The 26,451-nt window shown below is 49.6% G+C and overlaps 1 protein-coding gene and 1 pseudogene across 2 annotated transcripts; both read right to left on the reverse strand.

Annotated features, from left to right (window-relative positions):
- Positions 1 to 2,693: 2,693 nt before the first annotated feature.
- Positions 2,694 to 25,402, reverse strand: Slc2a7 (solute carrier family 2 member 7). Of its 2 annotated transcripts, none has more exons than XM_038334476.1 (12): positions 25,352 to 25,402; positions 24,819 to 24,917; positions 19,314 to 19,474; positions 17,087 to 17,211; positions 15,098 to 15,250; positions 14,421 to 14,546; positions 13,986 to 14,176; positions 10,432 to 10,542; positions 6,134 to 6,235; positions 4,396 to 4,471; positions 3,823 to 3,950; positions 2,694 to 2,912 (listed from the first exon to the last, which is right to left on the reverse strand). In XM_038334476.1, exons 1-12 carry the CDS (start codon positions 25,400 to 25,402, stop codon positions 2,694 to 2,696), a joined length of 1,542 nt encoding a protein of 513 aa, XP_038190404.1. The 2 variants fall into 2 exon arrangements, with proteins under 2 accessions (XP_038190404.1, XP_038190403.1); XM_038334475.1 differs by having other exon boundaries at positions 19,314 to 19,499; positions 24,808 to 24,917.
- LOC119816301 lies at positions 11,668 to 13,645 on the reverse strand (annotated as a pseudogene).
- Positions 25,403 to 26,451: the final 1,049 nt, after the last annotated feature.

Here is a 26,451-nt window from a genome sequence, read left to right on the forward strand (position 1 = left end):
GGAGACAGCTCTCAGACAGTCTCATTCTGAGATTCCTGGAGGAAGGATCGCCATTTTGGACTGAGGTAGAGGTATAAGAGTCAGTGTGTAGTAAGAGGCTGCTAGTGTGTTCCTGGCCGCCCTCTGCTTGTTCATTTCCCAGCTACTCAGACTACTCAGACTCCCAAAATAACCACACAGAAACTATATTAATTAAATCACTGCTTGGCCAATTACTTAAGCATATTGTTAGCTAGCTCTTACATCTAGAATTAACCCATCTCCATTATTTTATATTTTACCATGAGGCTCGTGGCCTACCAGCAAGGTTTCACCATATCTTTCTTTGGCAGCAGCTCCATGACTTCTCTTCATTCTGCCTTCTTCTTCCCAGCATTCAGTTTAGTTTTCCCTGCCTAGCTCTACACTTGAGAAGCAGAAGCAGGTCAGTCTCCATGACTTTGAATCCAGCCTGACTCACAGAGTGAGTTCCAGGCCAGCAAGAACTACACGGTGATGTGGGACTCCCCCCAAATGCTGTGAATGTGTTTTGTTACCATTGCTTAATGAATAATGCTGCATTGGCCAATAGCAGGGCAGATTAGAACAAGGTGGAAATTCCAAGCAGAGATGGAGGAGAAAGTAGGTAGAATCAAAGAGACACCATGTAGTCACTGAAGGAGACAGATGCCTAGGAACTTTACCGGCATGACCCTCACAGTAAAATACAAAATAATAGGAATGGGTTAATCTAAAATGTAAGAGTTAGTTTAAAAGTAGCCTAAGCGATTAACCAAGCAGTGTTGTAATTGATACAGCTTCTGTATGATTATTTCAGGTCTGGGCAGCTGAGAAACAAACAACAGCCTCCATCTGGGGCCAAAAAAGTTAACCTTCTGGGCCAGTGAGATGGCTCAGTAGGTAGAGGGGCTTGCTGTGAAGGCCTGGGAAACTGAGCTCAATTCCCAAAACTCACATTGAGGTGGAAGGAGAGAACTGATCCACAAAGGTTTTCTTTGACTTCTACACATGCCCACGCCACTCATAATCAATAAACATAATTTTTAATTTTTTAAAAGTTCTTATTTTTTGCAACTTGATATAATTGTCCCAGGACATTGTTGGAAAGTCTAATCTTATCACTATGGCTCTCACATTTAGCGTGTTTGGGCTCACCTTGGTTTTAAGGATGACATCAACTGGCCCACCATGGGGAGAGGATCTTCTTGGACCGATGGTTTTCTAAAATTGGCTGTGTGTGTCTCTCTGTGTGTCATTATGCGTGTCTGTGCATTGTGTGTGTCTGCACATTGTGTGTGTGTGTGTTTGTGTGTGTGTGTGTTTGTGTGTGTGTATGTGGTGAGCCTTGGGGGAGGGATGCTGGAGAGATGGTTCATCAGTGAGGAACAGAAATTGCTGTTAGTTCCAGCACCTGTGTTGGGCAGTATTCCACTCCCTGAAGCTCCAGCTCCAGCTCCAAGGGGATCTGACCCTCCCCCCCCCCCTTCTGGCCTCTGCAGACTCACGCAAACACTAAACAGTGGCTGTAGGTCTTGCTCTGTCACTTAGCTGCCACTATGATCTATAGTATACAGCTGGAAACACTGGCTAGGATAGTTGTGATCTCCAGTCAAAGATGGGAGGGGGAGCCACCTCATAGGGAAGGTGGTGACATCTATAATTTTGACTTTATTTCCTTTTATTTGTTAGCCAAACACTGGAATTCAGATCTCTGTATCAATCATTGATTTATTTTTAAAATGTGTGTGTGTGTGTGTTTCATAAGGGGGTGAGTGCACGTGTATTTGTGTGTGCACATGTGTGGAAGCCAGAGGACGACCTTAGATGTCATTTTTCCTCAGACACTGTCCACTTGGTTTTGAAGACAGGGTCTGCCGCTGGGACCTTGGGCTCCCAGATCAAGCTAGGCTGACTGATTAGTGAGCTTCCGGAATCTTGTCTCTGCTTCCCCACGCTGAGATTACAAGCATGTACCACACCTGGCCGTTTATGCAGGTGCAATCATCAGACTCCATTCCTTAGGCTTGCATGGCATGCGCGTTGCGATTGAGCCATCTCCCACCCCTCCATAGCACACTGAATACTATGGTTTGGATGAATGTCCCCAAAGGTTTACGAGTTGGAAGCTTGGGCTTCAGCCCATGGCGCTGGCTGTTTGGGGAGAGGTGGTAGCAGAACTCCTGAGAGGCAGAGCTAGTAGGGGATCTCAGAATATTGTGTTGTGTTCTGGAAGGGGACTTTGTGACTCTCCACTTCCTGGATCACGATGACGTAAGCAGTCTGCTCTGCTACACCCTTCCACCCGTGATATGTCACCTTTGCCAGAGGCCTAAAGCTGTGGGGTCTGCTCAGTCTTGAGAAACAGGAGCCCAAATCATTTTTTTTTAAATCAGCTAGTTGGCCCAGTTATTTTGTTACAGTAATACAAAGCTAAGACCCAGAACTTGTAAAGCCTTAAAATGTATCCCTACCTCATGCAAGTTTTGGAACTGATGAAGAATCAGAGAATCAGCTCCGACCCATCTACACCACCCTCTCATGGTTAGTCTTGGAAACTAACCCGTTTGTTGAGTAAATTAGTGCTGTGTCTTCCAAAATCTTCCAGCTGCCAAGGGAACCAAAGCCTCAGAAGGCCTGGTCCCCAAGTGTCCTTCTCCAAGAAAGAAGCTGGGTGTGCATGGTCTGCAGAGCGATCAAAAGGACGTCTGCTTGTCAGGCGGAGAGGGTGTGTGAGGCTCGGCCGCCGCTCCTCCTTTCTCTTCTGGAAGCTGCACTCCGTTTCTCTTGGCGAAGGCACAGTTGATCTCCACAAATGTCTTGCCCTTGGTCTCAGGAATTATCATGAAGATGTATACAGCGGTGAGGAGGCAGAGGGCAGCGAAGATGAGGAAACTGTAGGCTCCGATGGCCGCCTAGAGCAGAGAGTGGACGGGGGGGGGGGAGGAGACCCCTCAGACAACACACTTGGTGCCTCTGCGAGTCACAGGGATTTTCTTTGTGGTCACTTTTATTCCACTCCTAGAGGGAAAAACAGCGGGCAAACTGGGCCCATCCCTAACCTCCAAAAGGGACCATTAGTGCCGGGCTCCCATGGACTTCACAGACTCTGGGTCCTTCCTGCACTGGAAGCCCAGGTCTGGTTGACTCAGGGGAGGGAAGTGGGAGGGGTTTGCTCCTCTTCTGAAACACTACCATTTTTTTATCTTTAACAAAGAACCATTTCCAACTCTGAGGGACAGTCCCCTCTGCAAGAGGGGCACGGCATACTAAAGGATTTCAAATTGGGTGCCGTGGTGTGCACTTCTCATTCCAGCACTGTGGATACCGAGGCAGGGGGACTAAGAGTTCCAGGCTGAGGATACCATGCAGTGGGGAGGCAGTGCCTATCATGCATGGTAGGTTCTGGGTTGAACTGCCAGCCCAGGAAAACAAGCAAATAAAAAGAACCGGGCCGAAGCGAGTCTCACACTGAGCACTTGAGAGCTCCTGGTGGTAGCTTTGGGTTGGTAGATGCTGGGGGGGATTGTCGCTGTTTTGAGATGAGAGTTCACATATACCAGGTGGGCCTCAAACTCTCTATGTAGTCAAGGACGGCTCTGAATGTCTGACGCTCCCATATCCACCTTCCAAGGGTTGCTTTTACGGCCCTATACCACCGTAAGCAGGTCATGCTGTGCTGGGATCCAACCCAAAGCCTTTTGGCAAACTCAGCAGAAACTGAATTACATCCCCAACCCCCGGAGGTGCTTTTAAGAAAGGAGGAACTACTCTGCGTCTTGAGGTAAGGCAGGGTGGCCAAGGACGGCACAAAGGGCCACTCACCTGGATGGATGGGAATGCCAAGCCGACGACGAAGTTGGTAAACCAGTGCACGGCCCCATCCACCGTGAACGCAGCCGTCCGAGAGGACTGCAGGACAATCTCTGTCCTTACCACTGAGGGGACAGGACCTGGGTGGAAGGAAGGTTCAGATGGCCCTGAAGGTTCCTAGGACCTCACTTTAAACCTCAGACCCTCGGAGCACCTTACCTCCCTGACCTCCCTGTGTGGATCACCCTTGCTGGGACTGGGGGCCAAAAAGAAACTCCATTTTACCCTCAAATTACGGCAGAGGGTTGGAGAGCAGGGAGTGATAGCTGGCACTATTTCTTCAACTGGATGCTAGTGAAGGTTTGTAGCAACCCAGCAGATGGAAACTTCACAGTGCAAATCCTCTCCAGCCCTTGCTCCATACTGGTCCCCATTGAGGTGTGCAAAATCTCACTGGACCCCATGGAATGTCCCCTATAGAGGTGTGCAAAATCTCACTGGACCCCATGGAATGTCCCCTCTAGAGGTGTGCAAGAGCTCACTGGGCCCCATGGAATGTCCCCATCGAGGTGTGCAAGAACTCACTGGGCCCTATGGAATGTCCCACGATGTAGGCAAAGACACAAACGATGCCTAGGTAAGACAGCTCAGGGACCGTGCTCTGTGGGAGAAGCAGCACTGTGGGCCTCAAGCCAAAAGCCTCATGGGAAGCTGAGTCCCACCCTCCTGCTGCAGGAATTCTGAGCCCCACGGAGGCCGCAAAGATAGGATGGAGCCAGAATGTTCCCATTCATCAAGGTTTCCACAGCCTTACCTGACAGTAGTGGGGTTGAAGGGAGGGCTGCCTTTCCGTCATGTTTGAGTCAGGCGGCTTTGTGTTTTATCTTCATGTTGCCCTCTCTGAGTGTGGATAACACTGTTTCTATCCCGCAAATCTTGTTACTCTCTATGAATGTGGTTAGCATTGCTTCTATCCCACCAATGTGGACACAGAACCCATAGATCCCTGAACACAGACCAGGAGAACCTCAGTCCCGCAGGGACAGAGCAAACAGTGGTCACAGTCTTGAGGTGACTGAGTGGGGATTTCAACTCATTTGACAATTGTCTGAGGAGAATCCTTCTAGGGGTCCCAAGGACAAGGGAGTCCCAGACCTGTTCTCTGTTCCCTGCTCTCGATGACCAATACATTACCAGGTTAACAGGCTTAAACTGAACTGTATGGCAGGCTCCAAGCTAAGTGGCTAGCTAGCTAGTGAGAATTAGGGTGGATGCTGAAGGGAGCCATTGATGGCAGGGTACAATGCCATGGAGGGTCAGAAGATGGACAGTCACCAGGGCTTCTGACAGAGGGACATAATCTCTTCTCTTCTATTACTTCCTTCTGGTTTATATGAGTTCCTGGCCAGCCAGGGCAACAATAGTCCCCAAGTATTTATTTATTTATTATTTGTATTCTTTTTATGTTTTTTTTTTAAATATTACATGTTTTATTCTCCCATCCCCAGAGGGTGGTTTATCCAGAAACCAAGAAAATAAAAATCAATCAGAATAAACTCAAAGGGGTGAAACCCATCCACTACCAGGCAGGCAGGCCAGCAGCCCACCTCCACCTCAGGAGGTCCCCACAGACCCCTGCCCACCGCAAACAAGGGGAAAATCAGGAGGGGGCTCTTTTTATGTTTTTTTGAGACAGAATTTCTCTATGTAGCCCTGGCTGTCCTGGAACTTGCTTTGTAGACCAGGCTGGCCTTGAACTCACAGAGCTCCACCTACCTTTGTCTCCTAAATGCTGGGATTAAAGGCGTGTGCCACCACTGCCTGTCGTCCCTAAGTATTTTATAGCCCCTGTTATAACTGTTTCCTTTCCAGGTTTATCCAGTTCTAGTCTTCAAGATATTTTGAACACTGGCATTTGGCACTCTTGACATCTGGCAGGATTCCAAGAGGGGATCTGGGCCCAGCTGTCCCCATTGCAGGGGATTACCTCAAGACTGCATTTCTACATCAGAGTCTAGGGACTACAGAGATGGCTCAGTGGTTAAGAACTGTTGTTGCTCTTCTAGAAGACTCCCATTCTATTCCCAGCATCTATCAGTGATTCCCAACTGCCTGCGATTCTAGCATCATACTGAGTTACGCGCCTGTATTTGCGGGCCCCGTAGAGCAAAATCCCTCATGAACTTTACATTGGGAATGGGTTTTATGAAGCAGTTGTCCATGAAAGGAAGCAGCTGGAAAGCACTGAGATCCGCCCCTGCAGTTGGGACCTTGAAACCCTATGGTGACACCCCAGCCCACAGGGCAGGACGTGAGAACAGACCTGGAGGAGGAGAGCCACTGTCAGCACCACGCAGGCCAAGCCACAGATGCCATAGCCAGACAGCAGGAGAATCCGCCGCCCCAGACGCTCTACAGTGACTGCCTGCAGGGGAGCATATGAGGAGGAGGCTCTTAGTACTAAGGATTGACCCTGAACTCCGAACCTACACCCTCTCCTGCACAGCCCTCCTTAGGTTCTTCTTATTCACCCCTGCTACATCAGGTGACCTATTTGGTGTAAGTTACACCTTGGGATTCCACAACATTGTCTTTGTCATTTGCAGACCCCTGGATATCTACGCTGTCCCTTATCATAATCACATTATATTTTATGTGGATGTGTGAGCCTGCTTGACTTAATAATGTACTCTATGTGCATGCAGTACCCTCGGAGGACAGAAGAGGGAGCTAGAGTTCCTGGAACTAGAGCTACAGTGGGCTGTGAGCGTCCCTGTGCTAGAGCAGCGTAACTGCTGAGTCATCTTGAGATCAAGAGCCAAGGTTTCCAGTCTCTGCATGTAATGCTTTGGCATCTTTGGGCCTCTCTCCCTTAGAGGGGCTGCTCCTCTTGTAGGTGCCGGGAGGTGGCTAACAACGTTGGCTAACAAACACCGCTGTCTGAGAGTGCATTTCTCCTCTTCAAGGAGAGCGAAGGAGGAAGAACCCCACCACCAATGTGTAAACTGCAGGGTCCTTTGTCTCTCCTCTCTAGCCTTCTGGGTAAGATCCATCCATCATCTGAAACATTGCCAGTCAGCTACCATGTCCAGCAGCCCTCCCAGCGCCCCGCCCCCCCCCGCCCCCTCCCCTGACCTGGAGAAATCCCAGGAAGTAAATCAGCTCTGTCTGTCTGTGGAGACTGAGTCTGGAAGCGTTGGCCTCACTCTCTAACTTCCTCTGTAGGACACTGAGATTGTCACTACAGTCTGGCCTTCTCTGGGTGGCAGTGATCACCTTTGTTGTGCTGGCAAGTTTTGTGTCAACTTGACACAAGTTTGAGTCCCAGGGGAGGAGGGAACCTCAGAGGAGAACTGTCTCCGTGAGACAGGCCTGAGGCAGGCCTGTAGAGCATTTGCTTAATTAGCCGTTGGTGGGGGAGGGTCCAGCCATCGTGGTCCCTGGACTCATGGTCCTGGGTGTTATAAGAAACTGGGCAGAGGCCGGGCGGTGGTGGCGCACACCTTTAATCCCAGCACTCGGGAGGCAGAGGCAGGCGGATCTCTGTGAGTTCGAGACCAGCCTGGTCTACAAGAGCTAGTTCCAGGACAGGCTCCAAAGCTGCAGAGAAACCCTGTCTCGAAAAACCAAAAAAAAAAAAAAAAAAAAAAAAAAAAAAGAAACTGGGCAGAGTAAGCCATAATGAGCAAGCCAGCAAGCAGCACCCCTCCATGGCCTCTGCACCAGCTCCTGCCTTCAGGGTCCTGTCTTATTCGAGTTCCTGCCCGCACTGCTTTTGATGATGAGCTGCTATGTGGAACTGCGAGGGAAATAAACCCCTCGACGGTCACGGTGTTCTGTCACAGCAATAGTGACCTCATAAGACACTAACACATTCTTTATGTGGCATCATTGTGCATCCCTAGAAACATTCGTTCTGTCTCTATCCTCCCCAGCCAGCTCAGTCAGCACCTTGCAGTGACACCAGCCGATTCCAGCCCCCTCAACGGGACTGCAGACAGGCCTCCCAGTTAGCATCTTTCTAGGGAAGCCTGCCCTCCAGGCTGCCTACAGTCCAGTCCTATGGAGGCTCTTTCTCAACTGAGGCTCCCTCCTCTCTGATGGCTCTAGCTTGTGTCAAGTTGACATAACACTTTCCAGTACAACTGACCCCTCGTCAACTTGACACACAAACACCTCACCGTTAAACCATAACCTTTTCTTTCTTGTTCATTCCCCAAAGGGCACAGTGATAAAGACAGCACATTATAAAACATTTCACAAGCCTGAAAAGCCCCAGTCTTAAACACTTGAGAAGTTTCTTTAAAAATATCCAGTCTCAGCCAGGCGTGGTGGGTACACGTCTTTAATCCCAGCAGTCGGGAACCAGAGGCAGGTGAATCTCTGTGAGTTCAAGGCTGGCCTGGTCTATAGCATGAATTACAGGACAGCTGGACTACATAGAGAAACCCTGACTCAAAAAACAAAAACACATATCCAGTCTCTTTTAGAACTCAAAGTCTCTGTAAAACTCCAAAATGTCTCTTTTTAAAAATAAAAAAGTTTAAAGTTTCTCAACTACGGGATAGAGTAAAATAAAAAAAAAATAAATGAAGTACTTTATTCCTTCAAAAAGAAAGAAGCAGGTCACAGTCTCAATCTGAACAAAGCACCCCCAACTCCAACACTGTAATAACCCAGTGTCTAATAGCTGAGATTTACTCATAACCTTCCGGCTCCTCCATAGGACTTGGTCACTTCTCTGTCTCAGTCCTCTGCAGAACACATAGCCTGTCTTCTGAGACAGGACTCTACAGCTGTCCTGTCCTCGGCAATCATACGACGGTACTGGTGCCTCCAAAATGCTGGGGTCTCTGCCGCCACTGGGCTGTGCCTTCACCAGCAGCCTCTCCCGGGCTCTCCTCATGGTGCCAGGCCTCGACTTCTCTGCATGACTGCTTCAGTTCTGGGCCTCCAGCTGCTACTGAGGCCACACTATTGCCATCGGCCCCTCCCGATCTCTCCCAGTGCCAAGCCTCAGCTGCTTTCCATGACTCCCTCATGCCTTCAAAACCAGTACCACTGCGTGAATCTTACATGAATCTTACAACAACTTCAGCTGTCAGCAGGAGGGACAACCTTGGCCACCTGTGGAACACAGCCTCTGCGTGCCGACACTGAGGAAGCACTTTTCAGAAGACCTTCACCTCGTTGATGCTGGTCTTTTCTCAATCACAGCTGATTGGTTCAGCTGACCAGAACCGCAGATACTCAACCCAAAATAGCCAGCAACTCTGAGAGAGCCATTAAGCGACTCTCAAGCTTCCCTCTGGAAATGCACGAGCCAGGCCTCCATCATCTGCTCTGCTCTCAATGTTCCTATCGCCCAAGCTTCCACACAGCTCACCAAGCTTTGAACGCGCAGTGGCCTTCCGAGCCCAAAGTCCCAAAGTCCTTAGGTCTGTCATATCAGTACCCTACTTCTGGTACCAAAGTCTGTATTAGTCAGGGTTCTCCAGAAGAACAGATATATAGAAGGAATACACACACACACACACACACACACACACGGATTTATTAGAATGTCTCACAGGCTGTGGTTCAGCTTGCCCTACAATGACTGTCTACCAACAGAAGGTCCAAGAATCCAGCAGTTGTTGAGTACACAGGCTGGATGTCTCAGCCGGTCTTCAGCCTATGCTGGAGTCCCAAAGAAGTAGGCTCTAATGCCAGGAAGGGAATGGACTTGGCAGCAAGAGTGAGAGCCAGCAGGCAGAGGGAGCAAGTTTCCTTCTTCAGTGTCCCTTACATAGACTGCCAGCAGAGGTGTGGCCCAGATTAGAGGCAGACCTTCCTGACTCAAAAGATCTGAATTAAAAGTGGGTTTTCCAGCCTGGCAGTGGTGGCGTATGCCTTTAATCTCAGCACTCCGGAGGCAGGGATGATCTCTGTGAGTTTGAGGCCAGCCTGATCTACAGAGCGAGTTCCAGAACTGGCTCCATAGCTACTAGGAAACCCTGTCTTGAAAAGCCAAAACACACACAAAAAAAACCTCCCAAAACAAACAAACAAAAAACTCCAAAATCAAAAACAAAAACCCAAAAGCAAACAAACAAAACAATAACAGCAAAACCGAAAAACAAAACAAAACAAAAAAAAGTTTTCCCTTCAAATGATTTCAAATGATTTAATTAAGAAAAAAATCCTTCACATGTGCTCATCTGCTTGGGTTAATTCCAGATGTAGTCAAGGGCCAAGAATTGCCATCATAGCTGGCTTTGGAGCATTTGTTAGCTTCTGAGTCTCATGTTGCCCAGGCTGGGACTGAACTCACGATATCATCAAGGATGACTCTGAACTTCTGATCCTCCTGCCTTCACCTCCCAAGTGTTGAGCTGTTAAGTCTGAGCCATCGTGTGCAGTTTGACACTGGTGCTGGGGATTGAACCCAGGAACTTGTGCATGATAGGCAAGCACTCTATCAACTGAGCTATACCCCAACCCTTGACTAAGGGCACTCAAATAGTGCCTCCAGGACTAGGGTCACCTGCATGCTAACTGGCCTGAGGGGCTTCTGTATTCTAGCTAGGGAGCTGTTTGGAGACCCTGCAGCCAGAGAGAGGCTGCTCTCCAGTAACTCACCGAGACGATAGTCATCACTAAGTTGATCACGCCAGAGCCCACTGTCACGTACTGGGACTGGGTGGGGTCCACGCCAACCGATGTGTAGATGACGTCTGCGTAGTAGTTGATCTAAAACACAGACAGGGCTGCGATCAGAGGCCTGAGACTTGTCAGTGGGCTACTGCCCTCGCTTTGAATGGTGAACAGTGTGGGGGGTAGGGAAGACTGGTGGGGAGTCTGGTTTAGGACGGAGGCAGAAGGTATCAGTGAAATCAGGCATCTTTCCCCATGTGACTTTACACCCTGCAAACTCAGGTTCTGCCTTGTTTGGGGCCAACCCTGGCCCAGTCCTAGGATGGTACCCACTGGGTGACTCCCAAGATCATTTGCTAAACAATTCAACTCTTGAAGACCAGGTGTCACCTCTTCCTGTTACTTCTCTTAGACACCAGCAGGGTCACCTGTCTTTTCTCCAACGGGTCCAGAATGGACATTTGCCATTTTCCAGCTATTTGCCCATCCACAGGGAGAGCGAAAACAGCATCCACAGAACATGACATCATAGTTCCGCAGCAAATGAGCACACCAGGACCTCCTGACCCAGGATAGATCAATCTATGGCCTTTCCCTGAAGCTTGTGACTGGGACCAGAGGCCAGGCATTTCTCTGCACGTCTCTTATGGAGAGGGCTAAAAACAAAACAAAACCGAAACCAAAACAAAAAAACGACAGGCAGGAGATTTTCTTTGGGGACTAAGAAACAAAGAGAAAAGGTATATAGCAAGAAAAATGTAAAGGTAGGGAGAGGCCGAGTGTCTGAGCTGCCTCTTCGCCCTGGATGTCTTGTCCCAGCTCCCAGGACCTTAGTGCAAATACCAGTTTTGTAAATAAGGTCTGATTTTGTTTCCTCTCTTTCCAGTGGGACTCCTCTCTCTCTCGTCTCTCTTTTTTAAAAGATGTACTTATTTTTATCTTATGTTCATAGTGTTTAGCCCGCATGTATGTGTCTGTGCTCTGTGTGCATGTGGTGCCCATGGCATCCAGAAGAGGGTGTTGGAACTATACATACAGATGGTTGTGAGTAGCCATGCTGGGTGCCGGGAATGGAACCAGTGGTCTTAACCGATGAGCTATCTACATCTATCTCTTTACCCATCTTTCTTTTGTTTTTGTTTATGAAATTAAATCTCCATTGTACAAAAGGAAACGATACTAACAAAACAATGAAGACAAAGCAAATGATGCTCAAGACCATCAGAAAAGCAGACTGGCAGCACGAAGCAGGGCAGCGGCGGGCAGCGGGGCAGCGGTGGACAGGGGGCAGCAGGGCAGCGGGGCAGTGGCAGGCAGCGGGGCAGTGGCAGGCAGCAGGGCAGCGGGGCAGCAGGAAACAGGGCAGTGGTAGGCAGCTGGGTAACTCCTCTTCTTCCATTTCCTGTCACTCACAAAAGATGCAGGTTTAACTTGCTCTGGAGAGGTGGAGGAAGCTTTCTGCCCTGAGGTGGAGGCTTTAAAAGAAGCTGTTGTTCATTTGGTGGGGGATAGAAATGTGTGTGACCAACTGTAGCCAGACTTGTGGTGTTTTCGCTCGACCGCAGGAGAGTCCTGCCCCTGTGCTCTCACCCCGGCCTAGAAGAGCTCCTCAAACAACACAAACAGACAACCCCGGAATTTTCACTGCTGTCCGTCAAAAAGATTGTTGAAAAGGTTGGTTGGGAGACTCCGAAGGAAAAGGGACAGAGGTGTCACGGATTCTGCAGAACACAGAGGAGAAGGTAGGGGCTAGCAGTCATTCTATCAGCAGGAGCTCAAGGCAGAGTCCCTAAGGTCCATTTGGGATGACAGCAGACATTAAATGTCTACTAAGAAGACACGAACATGCACACTGAGTCTACACTGCCAGGCTGCGGGTGGGCTGGGGAGATGTGAGGGACATGGATCCTCATCCTGCTGCGGGAGGTCGGTGGGTGTCACGCCTGTCCAGCGTGTTTGTGGTCCCCTCATCATGGACCACAGAACGGTGGGTTTGCAGGAAGTTGAGCAGGGGTAACCTGGAGAGGTTCTTCAGACATAGGGTATTGCAAATGACTCCCAGATACCCCAACTTAGCCATGGGTGGATGTCTTCTGATTAAGGAGACAGGGATGGGTGGTGGCGGCACACGCCTTTAATCCCAGCACTCAGGAGGCAAAAGCAGGTGGGTCTCTGTGAGTTGGAGGTCAGCCAGGTCCACAGACCAAGTTCTGGGACAGCCAGGGTTACACAGAGAAGTCCTGCCTCGAAACACAAAACAAAATGAAGATTGCTCTTGATCATGCCGCTCTGCGCTATCTGGTGTTGCCTCTCATTTCTGCTCCACTTGGAATTCTTCAGCTCCTGTTTGGCCTCATCCACGAAGTCCCCCAGGACTTTCTTTGTAAACCACGGCTCATCAAGTTGCAGCATCGAAGAGCTTCATGACACTAGTACCGGCGGCAGCTGAGGCAAAGTACAGGGGCAAGGAGAACGTCTCGGCAAAACCGAAGTTCGTTTGAATCATCTCCCACGTCTGCATCAGTTTTATTGGCCACCAGGTTGCATGGGATCTCCAGCCTGAACTGCTGAGGTTCTGCATACCAGGTACCCAGGTTCTTCGAGGTGATTTTCTTCTAGACATCGAAGACTGCCATGCAGGCATGAACCTTGGGGTAGGAGAAGGCATGCGTTGCTCGCTCTGGAATTGTTCCTGGTCTGCTGAGTCCCAGAAGCCCAGAAGATCGTCTTCTGTCTACTGTGGCCATGTGCTTATATGGTGTCAAAACATCCATGGACAGATGCTGTGGCTAGAATCCACCCAGGAGAAACCTCTACATGAGTTTGGAGGTGCCCATGGTACTGTCCCCCAGAAGATGACCTTCCTGTTATGAACCATTCATATTTCTCTTGGCCCAGCTCATAATGCTTGGTTCTGTTTCCTGCCTTTAGCTCTTGGTGGTGGACAAGAGTCGAACTCGGAGTCTTGTCGCTCTCGGCTTACAGGCCACTGTAGCAGCTTGGCCAAGTCTCTCCATCTTTATTGTATTGATTTATTCTCTCTCCCTCCCTTTACCGCCCTCGTGTGTGTATGTGTGTGTGTACGCTCGTGCGTGCAGGCAACAGGGCAGCAGGGCAGCGGGGCAGTGGCAGGAATCAGGGTGGCGGCAGCAGGCAGCAGGCAGCAGGCAGCAGGCAGCAGGCAGTAGCCTGCACACATTCTATGGCACTTGAGTGGTGGTCAGAGGAGTTGTTTCTCTCATTCCACTGTGTGTGTCCCAGGGACCAAACTCAGGTCAGACTTGGCAGCAAGCACCTTAATATGGAACCGCCTTGCAGACTAGCTCCTGTTTTTCCACACAGGAAACACCCAGAGTAATAACATGCACTGTGCTCCCTGAACCCCTCCACCCAGCCTCAACTTTGCTGCTGATCCCTCCTGAAGGCCAGACTGAGTTTCACAGGCGTCAAAATGCAAACTATTACTCTTGAGCCTTCTGTGAATTCCTTTAAAAAAGACGCAAGGGGACCCAAACTCTGGGAGAGATGGTCCCGCGCACCGCGTTGATCCCGGACAGCTGCTGGCCCGCCATGAGTACGATGATAGAGATCAGCTGCCAGCGCAAGGGCCGAAAGGTGAAGAGGTTGAGCACCGATAGGCGACCCTCCGCTTGCTCCTTGCGCTCCTCCTCGCGCATTTCTTCCATCTCGGCCTCCACGTCGTAGTTGCAGCCTCGCAGCCTCCGTAGAGCTACAGGACAGAGAGGCAGCATGCCACATCCACCTCTGCTTTTATTGTACCGCAGCCAGGCCCTTCTCCAGAGCCCAGGCCTCGCCCCAATCGCTCTGTCCACCCAGCACACGCTGTCAGCTCTCAAACCCTGTCCACGTGACCTTGACCCCGCTCGCGATCTCGCCAGATGGCATCTGCGCGTTTTATGCCGTTTTGTGCACTGGGGGCTGTGGGTGAGTAGCCCCCAGTAGTGTCCCCGTACCTTGCCTTGCTGTCTCTTCGTCTCCTTTCTCAATCAGAGTGTAACGGGGGCTCTCGGGGAAGAAGGGCAGGGAGAGAAGCTGAATCAGTGCAGGGACCCCCGTGAGAGCCAAGAGGATAGGCCAGCCTGGACAGGACAAACACGAAGGCTTCAGACTTGAATCTGTTACAGGTGCACAGATGTTTCCCGTCCTGGCTCGGCCCCCACCTTGCCCAACCAGGTGATAAGCGAGGGTGGTGGGCACCTAGTCCTTGCCAAAATGTGGCTGCCCACAAAGGGCATACCTGTTAAAAGAGAGGAAAGGGATTGGTGGGTAAGAACACTTGCATGAAGACCCCAGCTGTCTCCCCAGAACCTACCTAAAATACTGTGTCTGTGTGTGCCCATGACCCCAACATTCCTGCTGGCGGTTGGGAGGGGTGGGGGAGCTGTGGCAAGCAGATAGAGGGAGCTCATTGACTGGCCAGCCTAGCCTTGCTTATCTCTGAGCCTGCCCTTGCCTCTAGGACTCAGCAACACTGCCCTAGGCAAGGTCTTAAATCCACAAGCTGACCTAAAGGTCACCAAAACACCATCCTGTTTGGACCATTGATAAGTTTGGGCTCAAATGAGCCAGGGCTGCACATGCGTGCTGACTGTTTACCGCTCCCTACCACACCCCACATGCTGCTGGTTACCTGTGGTATTGCCCAGGATGGCCTGCAGACTGAAGATCTGCGCCATGAGGACTCCAATGATGACGAATACCTCAGTCATTGTTCCTAAGGTGCCTCTCAGGTTTTTGGGAGCCAGTTCTCCCAGGTACATGGGAAGAGCGCTGTAGGAGACGCCTGGTTCAGACAACATGGGAATCAGGGTCACCAGGAGCCGGTCCCAGGCTCTCAGAACCCCGTGCCTAAGGTTGACTCGACCCAACTCTTAATCCTTGAGTCTCACTGGGATGGGAAGAGGGTGATGTTGATCATTCAGTTTGAACCTGCTACCACTGCCTCTCCCAACCCTCCCCTTTCAGCCCTGCTAGAGCGTGAAAGCTGTCTGCCAAGAAATCCCTTTCTCCAAAGTCTGGCATTTAGACAAAAGCCAGCAGTCACTCCGCAGCAGGAGGAGCATGAGAAAATAGTCCCTACCCACTAAAAGGAGTGATTCTTCTCTGGTAACAGAGACCTATGGCTCTTCCATTAACTCACACCTATCAGCATATAAGGGTCTCTGCTGGCCTCTAGGTTCCATCAGTCCTTACAAGTACCTGCTATAGACTTCAAAGCCCTCCACACCAGCTCACAGACTCCTCTCCACCCCAGGTCAGGTACCGGTTCCCTTAAAACCCTAGAAATATCTCACCCCCCGACTCACTACCATCACCCCCCACCACTGCCACTACCCACTACTTCCTATACCACCCCTGCTGCTGCTGCCACCACCACCACCCCACCCCAGTTGCTTCTTTCTGTTTTCCCTGAAAGAACGCCTTTCAAAAAAGTTTGGAGTAAACTTTCCTTTGCACACACAGAGTGGGTTTTGGTTTCTTTACGGCATCATTCAAAAATGATACTGTTACCTTCCCAGCTTCTGGGCCAGACTACTGTTGAGTGAAGGAGTCTGTGCTTGTGGTCACTCTTTATGTGAACTTAAATACTCAAGTCTTATTTTGGTTGATTTCTATTATTTCTTAAGCACACATCACTTGCATAGACTTTTTTGTTTTGTCTTGCTTGTGGTATAGATGCACGCAAGGCAAGTCCTCTACCACTGAGCTGTGCTCAGCCCTTTCTTTTGTTATTCCCTGTGGGTGTGGTTCCTCTACCACTGAGCCACATTGCTAGCCCAGGCTCTCTCCACTTTAAGAAATAAGAGAAAGCGCTATAGTTAAGAATGCTAACTGCTGCCTGGCGATGGTGGCGCACGCCTTTAATCCCAGCACTCGGGAGGCAGAGGCAGGCAGATCTCTGTGAGTTCGAGACCAGCCTGGTCTACAAGAGCTAGTTCCAGGACAGGCTCCAAAGCCACAGAGAAACCCTGTCTCGGAAAAAAAAAAAGCCAAAAAAAAAGAATGCTAACTGCCAGCGGTCGGTGGTGGCGCACGCCTTTAATCCCAGCATTCTGGGAAGCAGAGGCAGGCGGATCTCTGTGAGTTTGAGGTCAGCCTGGGCTACAGAGTGAGTTCCAAGACAGCTAGGACTGTTGCACAGAGAAACATTGTCTTGGGGAGGGGGGTGAGGGAGGAGATCCTAACTGTTGCCTGAGACAGAGACACTAGATTCTGTAGTCTTTTCCTTTGAAGTCATTCATCCTCCTTGGAAGATACCTGCAAAACTGGGTTGTTATATGTTCTTCACAGTAAAATGTCTCCTTCCTACCCCCTCTTCCCCCCCTCCCTCTCCCTCTCCCTCCCTCTCTCTCTCTCTCTCTCTTTTTCTCTCTCTGTCTCCCTCTCCCTCTCCCCCTCCCCGTTCCCTCTGTTCCTTTCTTTCTCAGTCTAGATCTCCTACCTAGGTCTCTAGGTCTCAAACCCTGGAGAAATGGCTGAGGTGCTTATTTAACATATCAAAGCAGACTCTGGCTGCCAGGTTCTCCCAGCATCTGTTACAGGGTCCCACTGGCCTGTCTGTGCTGCCTCCTACCCTAGGCTTCTCCAGCCCAGGGACTGAGCTGGTCACTCTTGGTACCTGCACAGATTCCCACCAGCACTCGAGACAAGATGATCAGCTCAAAAGCCCGGGCCACTTTGCTGACTCCCATCAGGATGGCAGGGGTGATAGCGAAGACATTGTTGATCAGCAGAGTACCTTTTCTGCAAGACAGCAGGGGACAGGGGTGCCCAGCACAGGTTTTTCACATCAAACCCAGTGTTCCAGGCTGTTCCCTGCAAAGGACCTACACTGTGCCTGAGGAGGCCTGGGCCCCGGAGTGTCCCCCAGGGCCGTGCATGTGGGTGCAGCAATCCCTGCCCCTCAGGGCCTTCAGATGACTGGGTCGTTGGAGGGGTATTCCTCATGCTGGACTAGCGCTCTTATAATACAGGACACTCTCTCCACGTTTACTGAAGGAACCTCAAGCTGACCAAGAACGGGAAAGCAGTAAAGGAAGTGCGTGTCAAAGTTCTAGGAGCGAGAGGGCTCACTAGCAGGAGCGGCGGAGGGGGCGGTGTGTTCCCAACAGGGCAGCTGCACTGGGTTCGAGCTTGAGGTGGCTGGGGGTAGTCAAGCCCACTGGTGATGTCTAGCATCTCTGATGCTGGCCAGGGATATTGACCAGATAGATTTCCATAACAGATGGGGTGCAGAATGAGACTCGATGACCTCTACCACGAAACCCAATGATCTGTAAAGCAGCACCAAGCTGGGTGCCTGCCCTCCAGGCCCCAGAAACCACCTTTGGTGGCTTGTTTGCTTTAGTTTCTTTGAAATAGGGCCTCATGTATCCCCAACCGGCCTTAGATTTGCTTTGTAGCCAGTGCTCTGGCCTCTGCCTCCCGAGGGCTAGATTACAGCTGTGTCCTGCCACACCCCTCCAGGAGCTGCTAATGGCTCCCCAGCTCAGACCTGTTTGGGGGCCCACCTCCTGACGGTTGTAGGTTAAACAGGGCTGATAGGGTCCTAATGAAAATGTCCTCTGGTAGCCAACATACTGATGTGCACTCTGGATTTCCCTGGCCGCTTTTCGCTCCCTAGGGCTGCCACAGCCCGCAGCTTCCCCCTGGAGCCCCTGAAGACCCAGGAGAATAAACAGCACATAGCAGTCCTATATTCCTGATACCCCCCCTTCCTGATCTCCTAGGCAGGCTGACCCCACTCCAGCTCCTGGTTTCTCATTTGCAATATGAGTCTGGGGAGACTGTCTCTAAGAGCATAGGGGTGATCTTAGCTCCTGGAGGCAGAGGCAGGTGGATCTCTGTGAGTGACAGGCCAGCCTGGTCTACATTGGAGACACTATCTCAAAACAAAAGGTCTTTAAGTTTCCTCTACAGTCAAAGTTTCATAACTGAGGAGGAGGAGGAAGGAAAGCTTGGGTTTCTAGAACAACCTAATCGATGTTGGCGAGGCGATAAGCGTGCATAGCCTGACCAGCCTGACCAGTGGCGTGATTGGCTAGAATCCATTGAATTCTTTCTTCACTCAACTGCACAAGAAAGGACAAGTTCACTCCCCACCAAGTATTTGCAAGGAGACACTTCTGTGTCCAGTTTTCATAAACAGGGTTTCCAACTGTCTAACGCGTGGAAAGGAAATCACTATTTTTTAGAGCTGTTTTTCATTATGGGTTCTCCACTCCCATCCTCACACAGCCTAACTTGGTGTGACAAGTTCCAATGAGCACAGCCTGCCCAAGCAGAAGGCATCTGTGCCCCACCCTGTGACCTCAACTTAGACTTTGCCTCCCTGGGGACCTTGACCTGCAGGCCCTCCTTATCTTCAGTCACGCCTCTGCAACCTGGGCTTGTGAGTAGTCAAGCAAAGTGCACAGATACGGGCTTCACTTCCATTGGAGATTTGAGACCAAGCAAGGCTCGTGTGGTGATTCACTCAGCCCTGTTCCCAACTTCAGGACACCTGCTGAGCCCATATGAAGAGCGCTGTTAGCCACCTGAACCAGAATGAGCCTCCTGGAATGGCCTTTCTGAGCTCTTGCCATAGGGCTTACAAAGGAGGCACCCAGCTAAGCTCCATCAGCACCTTCACCTCAGAGGATGCAGCCCCTCTAGGGCAGGAGGTGGGAGGATGCTTCTCCTAGGCATCTGCCTGGCTAGCTTGAGCCCTGATGTCTGCGGCCATGCTGAAGCTTGCTTGCAGATCTGATTTCAGGGTGTCTCAGCTACTCAGCAGGAGCTCAGTCCTCAGGAGAGCCTGTGGCCTGTGATGAACTTCAAGTTTGGGAATAACATCTACTATTTACCTGCCCCACTTATTGACCATTGGGCCAACAATCAAGGACCCCAACAAGCCTCCCAGAGGGAACATGGAGACCGTACAGGACCACAGGAGCAGCAGGGAATTCTCGTCCATGAACGTTCCATACCGCTCAAAGTGCGTGTCGTTGTAAAACGACTTGAAGACCTGAAAGACAGGACCCCATCCGTTGCTCAAGCCACTGTGCCACTCACAGAAATGGCGACGTAGGTGTTCTTAGCTGTCCCTGGCTGTCTCATAGAGGACTGCTCCTGCCAGTACCCACAGGACACAGTGGAACCTCGTAGGGTTCTGTTGGTGTCTGAGAGCAAAAATCAAACTCTGTGTGAGGGGTAGAGATGGGAAGTGTACTCAACAAAAATTGCTAAAAATTTGCTTTCAGATTCTTATTCTGCCAGAGGCAGTGTGGGAAAGAGTCACGCTAACTGGGTGACCTTGGGCAGCGAGTCGACCTCCAGAGCCTTCATCTCACCCGTTCTACACAGCATCTGCTTCTGTTTGAGACAGGCTTCCAGAGCTATGACAGAACGCCGGAAGCAGCTTGGGAAGAAAAGACTGATTTCATCCTATAGCTCTTGGGTCACACCTCATCATGGAGGGAAGTCAGGGCAGGAACTCAAGGCAGGAACCTGGAGGCAGGAGCTGAAGCAGAGGCCGTGGAGGAATGCTGCTCACTGGCTTGCTTCTCTGGCTTGCTCAGCCTGCTTTCTTATAGAACCCTGAACCACCTGCCCAGGGCTTGCCCCACCCACAGAGAGCTGTGTTCTCTCATACCAATCATTAATCAAGAAAACATTCACCCACAGGCCAATCTAGTGGGAGTATTTTCTCAAGTTATGTTCCCTCTTCCTGATGTTTTTACTCTTTTGGGGGTCTGCCACCCAGCTCCCAAATCAACCATACACCGAGGCTTATTCTTAACTATAAAGGCCTAGCCTTAGCTCGGCTTGTTTCTTGCCATTTTTTTCTTTTCTTTTCTTTTCTTTTCTTTTCTTTTCTTTTCTTTTCTTTCCTTTCCTTTCCTTTTCTTTTCTTTTCGACAGTGTTTCTCTATAGCTTTGTGGTGTAGGAGGGTCATCTGTTTATGTGTTCCTTACATTGGTTAATAAAGAAACTGCCCAGCCTGGTCTACAAGAGCTAGTTCCAGGACAGGCTCCAAAGCCACAGAGAAACCCTGTCTCGAAAAACCAAAAAAAAAAAAAAAACTGCCTTGGCCTTTTGATAGGCCAACCCTTAGGTGGATGGAATAGACAGAACAGAATTCTGGGAGGAAGAAAGCAGAGTCAGGCAGATGCCATGAAGCTCCGGCCCGAAATGGACGTAGGTTAGAATCTTCCTGGTAAGCCACAACCCTGTGGTGATACACAGATTACTAGATATGGGTTAAAGCAAGATGTGAGAGTTAGCCAGTAAGAGGCTAGATATAATGGGCCAGGCAGTATTTAAATGAACACAATTTGTGTGTTGTTATTTTGGGTGTAAAGCTAGCTGTGCGGGAGCCGGGAGGGAGGAAAATCAGGCCCACGCCTCATCACTACAGCTTTGGAGCCTGTCCTGGAACTAGCTCTTGTAGACCAGGATGACCTCGAACTCACAGAGATCCGCCTGCCTCTGCCTCCCCAGTACTAGGATTAAAGGCGTGCGCTACCATTGACTGGCTCTTGTCATCTTTTCTTAAATTAGCCATCTATCTTTCACCTCTGGCTTTTCCTTTTCTATTCCTGTATACCTTTCTTTGTTTCTTACTCCATGGTTTGCTGTGTAGCTGAGTAGCTAGCCCCCACCCCGCCACCCTGGAGTCCTCCTCCTCTTCTGGCTACTTCTTTCTTCCACATTTCTCCTTTGATTTATTCTCTCTGCCTGCCAGCCTCGCCTATCCTTTCTTTTGCCTTGTTATTGGCTGTTCATCTCTTTATTAGGCCATTGGGTGTTGTAGACATGCAAAGAACCACAGCTTTGCGGAGTTAAACAAATCCAGCATAAACAAAAGCAACACACCTTAAAATAATACTCTACAGCATCTTCCAAAAATAACTCTAGCTTGTATCAAGTTGACATAAAACTGGCCAGCACATTAATTATAATGGAGACAGCACTTAGCCTGTGTGGTACTTAGAGGAGATGTTCAGGGCTGGGCATGCAGCAGAGAGTAGAACACTTACCTAGTGCGCACGAAACCCTGGTTCCATCTCCAACCCTGAGTAAGATCAGCTATGGTGGAACACACCTGTAATCTCAGCCCTTGGGGGAGGTGGAGGCAGGAGGATCAGAACTTCAAGGTCAGCTTCAGCTACACACAAGATTCTGCCTTAAAATGTGGTGTGGAGGGGGAGACTGGAGAGATGGTAGCAGTAAAGAGCACTTGCAGCTCTTGCAGAGGACTGGAGTTTGGTTCCTAGCACCCACGTCAGGTGACACCCATGTCAGGAGGCTCACAACCACCTGCTTCAGAGACTCTTCTAGCCACTATTGGGGCACACACAGAGAGATTTAAAAAACAAAACAAACCGGATCCCAAACAGGGGGTGTAGCTCAGTGGTGGAGCGCTTGCTTATCCTTCCAGACCCTGGGTTTAATTCTGGACACCACAAAAACAAACCAATAAGCCACAACACTGGGCAAAGAGATTTTCTGCTGCCTGAGGGCCAGCCTCGAGCAGGGCAGGGCTCTAAAGGGATTCCCCGAGTTGGCCTATGACTTTTTTTTTTTTTATCTGAGGGGAAAGATACTCACACACTCTCCTTCTCATTCTGTGTTCTCCATTCTGCATTCTTATCTCGATCCAGAAATGTCCCCTCTATCTTTCTTGATGTCTTCCTTCTAACTCACTTTGTTTTTTTCCTGTTACAGCTATAGACCCCAGCAAAATCTTTCAAGCAATGTAAAAATTTCAATGTGGTTTCATTGTTTTTTTTCAAGTGAATGATTACAATGAATACAAGTAAAAAACAGCATGTTTTTCTTATACAATTAAACATTTTATGTATTACAGGTGAAAAACAAGCTGTCCCAAGAACCCACGTTCATCTGTTCGTTCTTTCACTTGGACCCGAGCAACTTGTTATAGATTAACAGAGTGTGAGCAAGCCATATTTTTCTCAGCTGGTTCTTTTGCTGTCAGGCTGCATATTTCCATTTCAAAGAAAGAATCAATCACTTGATTTTGTATATTGAAAGGTAATCTTATGAGAAATCTTAAAGAAATCGCAAACCTAAACTTTTATGCATGAAAAATAGTCAGCTCTACTTTAACTCTTTAGGGTCTATACCCACTCAGCGATAACTTTTTATGTTAGGAGACTGAGCGCAGAAATGGGTACAAGGACTTAATCGTCGCCTTTGGTCACTGATCAATTTTAGCAAAGAAAGTACATTAAGGAGTAATAATTGAGCTGCTTTGTGGATTTGATCCCTAGCCTACTGAATCTGTCCCTCAGCTACGCGTCCTCGTGAGCTTTAGATGTTTTCCAGGGTTTTTCATCTCAAAGCAATTATCAAAACATCTCAATCTGCCCTGCCCTGAGGCCGGTTGCAGCTTTGTTTTGGCTGTGATGCACTCTGAAGCCTGTGAACATGCCTTTCAACATTAAGATTTAAAGAATTTGAGCCAAGCTGGCTCCTGGGACTCAGTTGTTTTCCTTAATCATTAACCTGAACTTAACTTAATCCTTAACCATCTACGCAGCTCCTTAAGTAAAACTCTAAGGCCCTAGCTGTGTGGTGTTTTCTTGTATTTATTTTCAATCACCAAAACTCTATTTAAACTAACATTATTATTATTAATTAGACAGTACAGATTAGATAGAAATCATATTCATAATAATCCACAAGTAAAAATGCCCAGTAGAACGTGATATTTCAATGAGATAAACTCTCTATATTACAGGCAGTGGGGATCTCCCCACACCCATTCACACCATGCCAGATACCAGAGAAAGATGGCAGCGGCCAACCTGTAAAGTCACAGCAGAAGCCAAAGGCATTCTGGAGTCTGTGATCTCAGGGCCTTGTCTATTGGAGATTCACCCATCAGGGATTCTCCTTCTGGTGGGCTGACACCTGGAGCTTCAATTACTACCTGTTGCTTCTCTGACAGGGCCACCGGCAGTGGTTCATGCCTCTAATCAACACACTGGAGAGGTTGAGGCAGGAGGATGGTTCAGGGCCAGCTTAATGTATAAAAATGTCTCAATAAACCTAGGACTGGGACCGGTGAGGTGGCTTTAGTGGTCACTGCCAAAGCGGATGACCTGAGCCAGACCCTCAAGGTAGAAGCAGAGAGAGGATTCCTGTGAGCTGTCTTCTGAGCTCACACACTCGCTGTGGCAAGTATATGCCCCACACATCCTCAGACACACTCCAGACAGACTGGATAAAAATAAATAAATAAATGCAATTATACACGTGTGTGTTTTCCTCTTTGTTCTTTTGAGACAGTGTCTCTCTATGTAGTCATGCCTGTACTGGAGCTTTCTGTGTAGACCAGGCTGGCCTTGAACTCACAAGACACCCTCCTGCCTCTGCCTCTCCAGTGCTGAGATGGGAGGTGTTCGCCACTATGCCTGGTGAAATAAAATATTAAAAAAAAAAAATCCCCTGGCTGGGGATGTTGCTCTGTGGTAGAGCACTTTTCTGGTGTGCATGAGGCCCCGGGTTTGATTCTCAGTATTGCAAAATAAAATACCACCCAAACCTTCATAAGATCAAAGATGCTCCATCGATGATAATATATAGTGTATATAAACACAGTCCATATGCATACAGATCCATCTACGTATATATACTGTGGGGAACTGCTTGCTTTCCTTCCTCTAAGCAATGCTATACTTCTCATCCTCAGCGTCTGGGATGACAGGTGAGCCTTGCTGTGCCTGCCTCCTGTGACACTGAGTCTTAAAAAACACTGCTGAATTTACACACGTAAGTGAACAGACCATGCCAACCAAGGCGCTTGTCCCCTTTGCCCCTCCAGGGACATCCTTTCTGCATCGGTCCTTGGGAGTCCTGCTTCCTTGGTCTCTCCCTCTGGACCTCAAGTCTCCCATCAGTATACCCTGGCAGGGACCAGGATTTAACCCTAATGCATGAAGTGACTTGGCGGAGCCCACTCTCTATGGAGAGATATCTTGCTCAGCCTAGGCACAGCTGGGGGTGGGGCTGGGGCTGGGGTGGGGTGGGGGGTTGTTCCTGCCTTAAAGAGGTGATGGGACAGACTTAGTTGACTTTCCAAGGGAAGCCTTACCCTCTCAGAGGAGCGGATGGGGATACGGTTGGGGGAAGATGGGGAAGTGGGAGGAAAGGAAGGAGGGGGAACTGGGATTGGTATGTTTTTAAAAACAAGCAAACAAAAAAGATGACATTTCTGGAAAAAATGCCTCTAGCTGTCCCTGGTCCTCAGAAGTGGGTGTCTAGGGAGTCGTAGGAGAAGATGGAGGCTTGCAGACGTGAAACAGCAGCTGACTTTTACCCATAAGACCCGCCGTGTGCCCACCTTGTGAGGTGTGTTGATCACAGAGATGTTGTAGCCATATTGGAAGGCTGAGCCAAAGGATGCGCTTAGCGTAGTCAGGATCAGTGTGGGCTGGAGGCGCTGCAGGAGAGATTTCCAAGATTAGGGACTCTGGGAGGGTTGGTTCCTGAAGCTTCTAGTATGGGGGCGGGGCAGGGAGGCTAGGCCTCCGTTTCCTCCTTAGATGGGAGCTGGAGGAGGCAACCCAAGCAGGTGCTGCCGGAGCTGGGGCCTCCCTTTCTGTTTCCGGGTGCACATTTCTCCTGCCTTTGCCCTTGAGGGTGAAGGAACAGGGTAGATGAGGGTTCTGAAGCAACACCATCTGGCCTCCCCAAAGCTTTGCTGGAGCATGCTTGCTCTGAGCCACGGCATTTGGGTGTGGCAGTCCCCTTGCGACCTTCTGTGTAGGCAATCTCCCCTCCAACCTCTCCTTGATAGACTGATTCCACGTCCCTCATCTACATACACAGGTCTCCGGATTGGTGGGACAGGCGGTTTCCAAAATTGGCACTTACTCCTTTCGTGTGTGGCTTGGGCAGAGGTGTCTCTATCCCCTTGTTCTCCATCTTCATCAGGGAGGCAAGCAGGCACACTCTGCCTCTCCGAGGCTACCGGACCCTGCTCTGTTCTGGCTGCCAGTTGATCTGCTGAGTTTCCCCAAGGCTGGCTTAGCATATGATCCTCTTGCCCTCTGGACCTTAATTGCTTTCTACAGGAGCCCATTCTCCTTGATAAGATATATGTTGACGCTTTGCCAGTGGCATCCACGTGCAGAGGGGCTATCTGTTTGCATCCTCCGACTCCCAGCCAGTTGCCTCCCAGTTGCCACAAGGAGAGAAAAGACGCTGCTTGGTCCTCCGAAATGAGTTGTGGAAATCAAAGCAAGCTGCAACTTGAACCTCACAGACTTCTCTTGTGTTCCTTCCGCAGATGTGCCTCCCTGGGCTAATTGTCTATTTAGGGGAAAGCACCTCAGTCTTTTCTAGTGCAACTTTGCTGGCCAGAGTGGCAAACTCCTATAATCTCAGCACTTGGGAGGAAGGGACAGGAGGACCATGGGTTTGAGGTCCGTCCAGGAAATACAATAAGGCCTTGTATTAAAAGAACAAAAAATGAAATCCAAAGACTGGGGAGATGGCTCAGAGGCAATCAATCAGCTGCTTAGTGTGTATAAAACTCTGGATTTCAGCCAGGCAGTGGTGGCACACACCTTTAATCTCAACTCTGAAGAGGCAGAGGCAGGAGGATCTCTGTGAGTTCAAGGCCAGCGTGGTCTACAGAGCAGGTTCCAGGATAGCCAGGGCTACACAGAGAAACCCTGTCTCAAAAAAACAAACCAAAACAGAACATAAAAAGACTCTGGATTCCATCCCCAACATTGCAAAACAAGACAAGACAAGGCAACCTTAATAACTTTACATTTTTATTTAATTAATTATTATTAATATCATGATTATTGTTGTGTACCTATGGGGGTTTGCATGTGTCACGGTGCACAGGTGAAGGTGGGAGGACAGCCTGCTGGAGACAATTCTCTCCTGCCGCCATGTTGGTCACTGGGCTGGAACAGAGGTTGTTGGCCTTGACAAGGGTCTTTCCCAGCTGAGCGGCTCCT

Source organism: Arvicola amphibius, chromosome 6 (assembly GCF_903992535.2).
Source record: "Arvicola amphibius chromosome 6, mArvAmp1.2, whole genome shotgun sequence".
Taxonomy (NCBI): Eukaryota; Metazoa; Chordata; class Mammalia; order Rodentia; family Cricetidae; genus Arvicola; species Arvicola amphibius.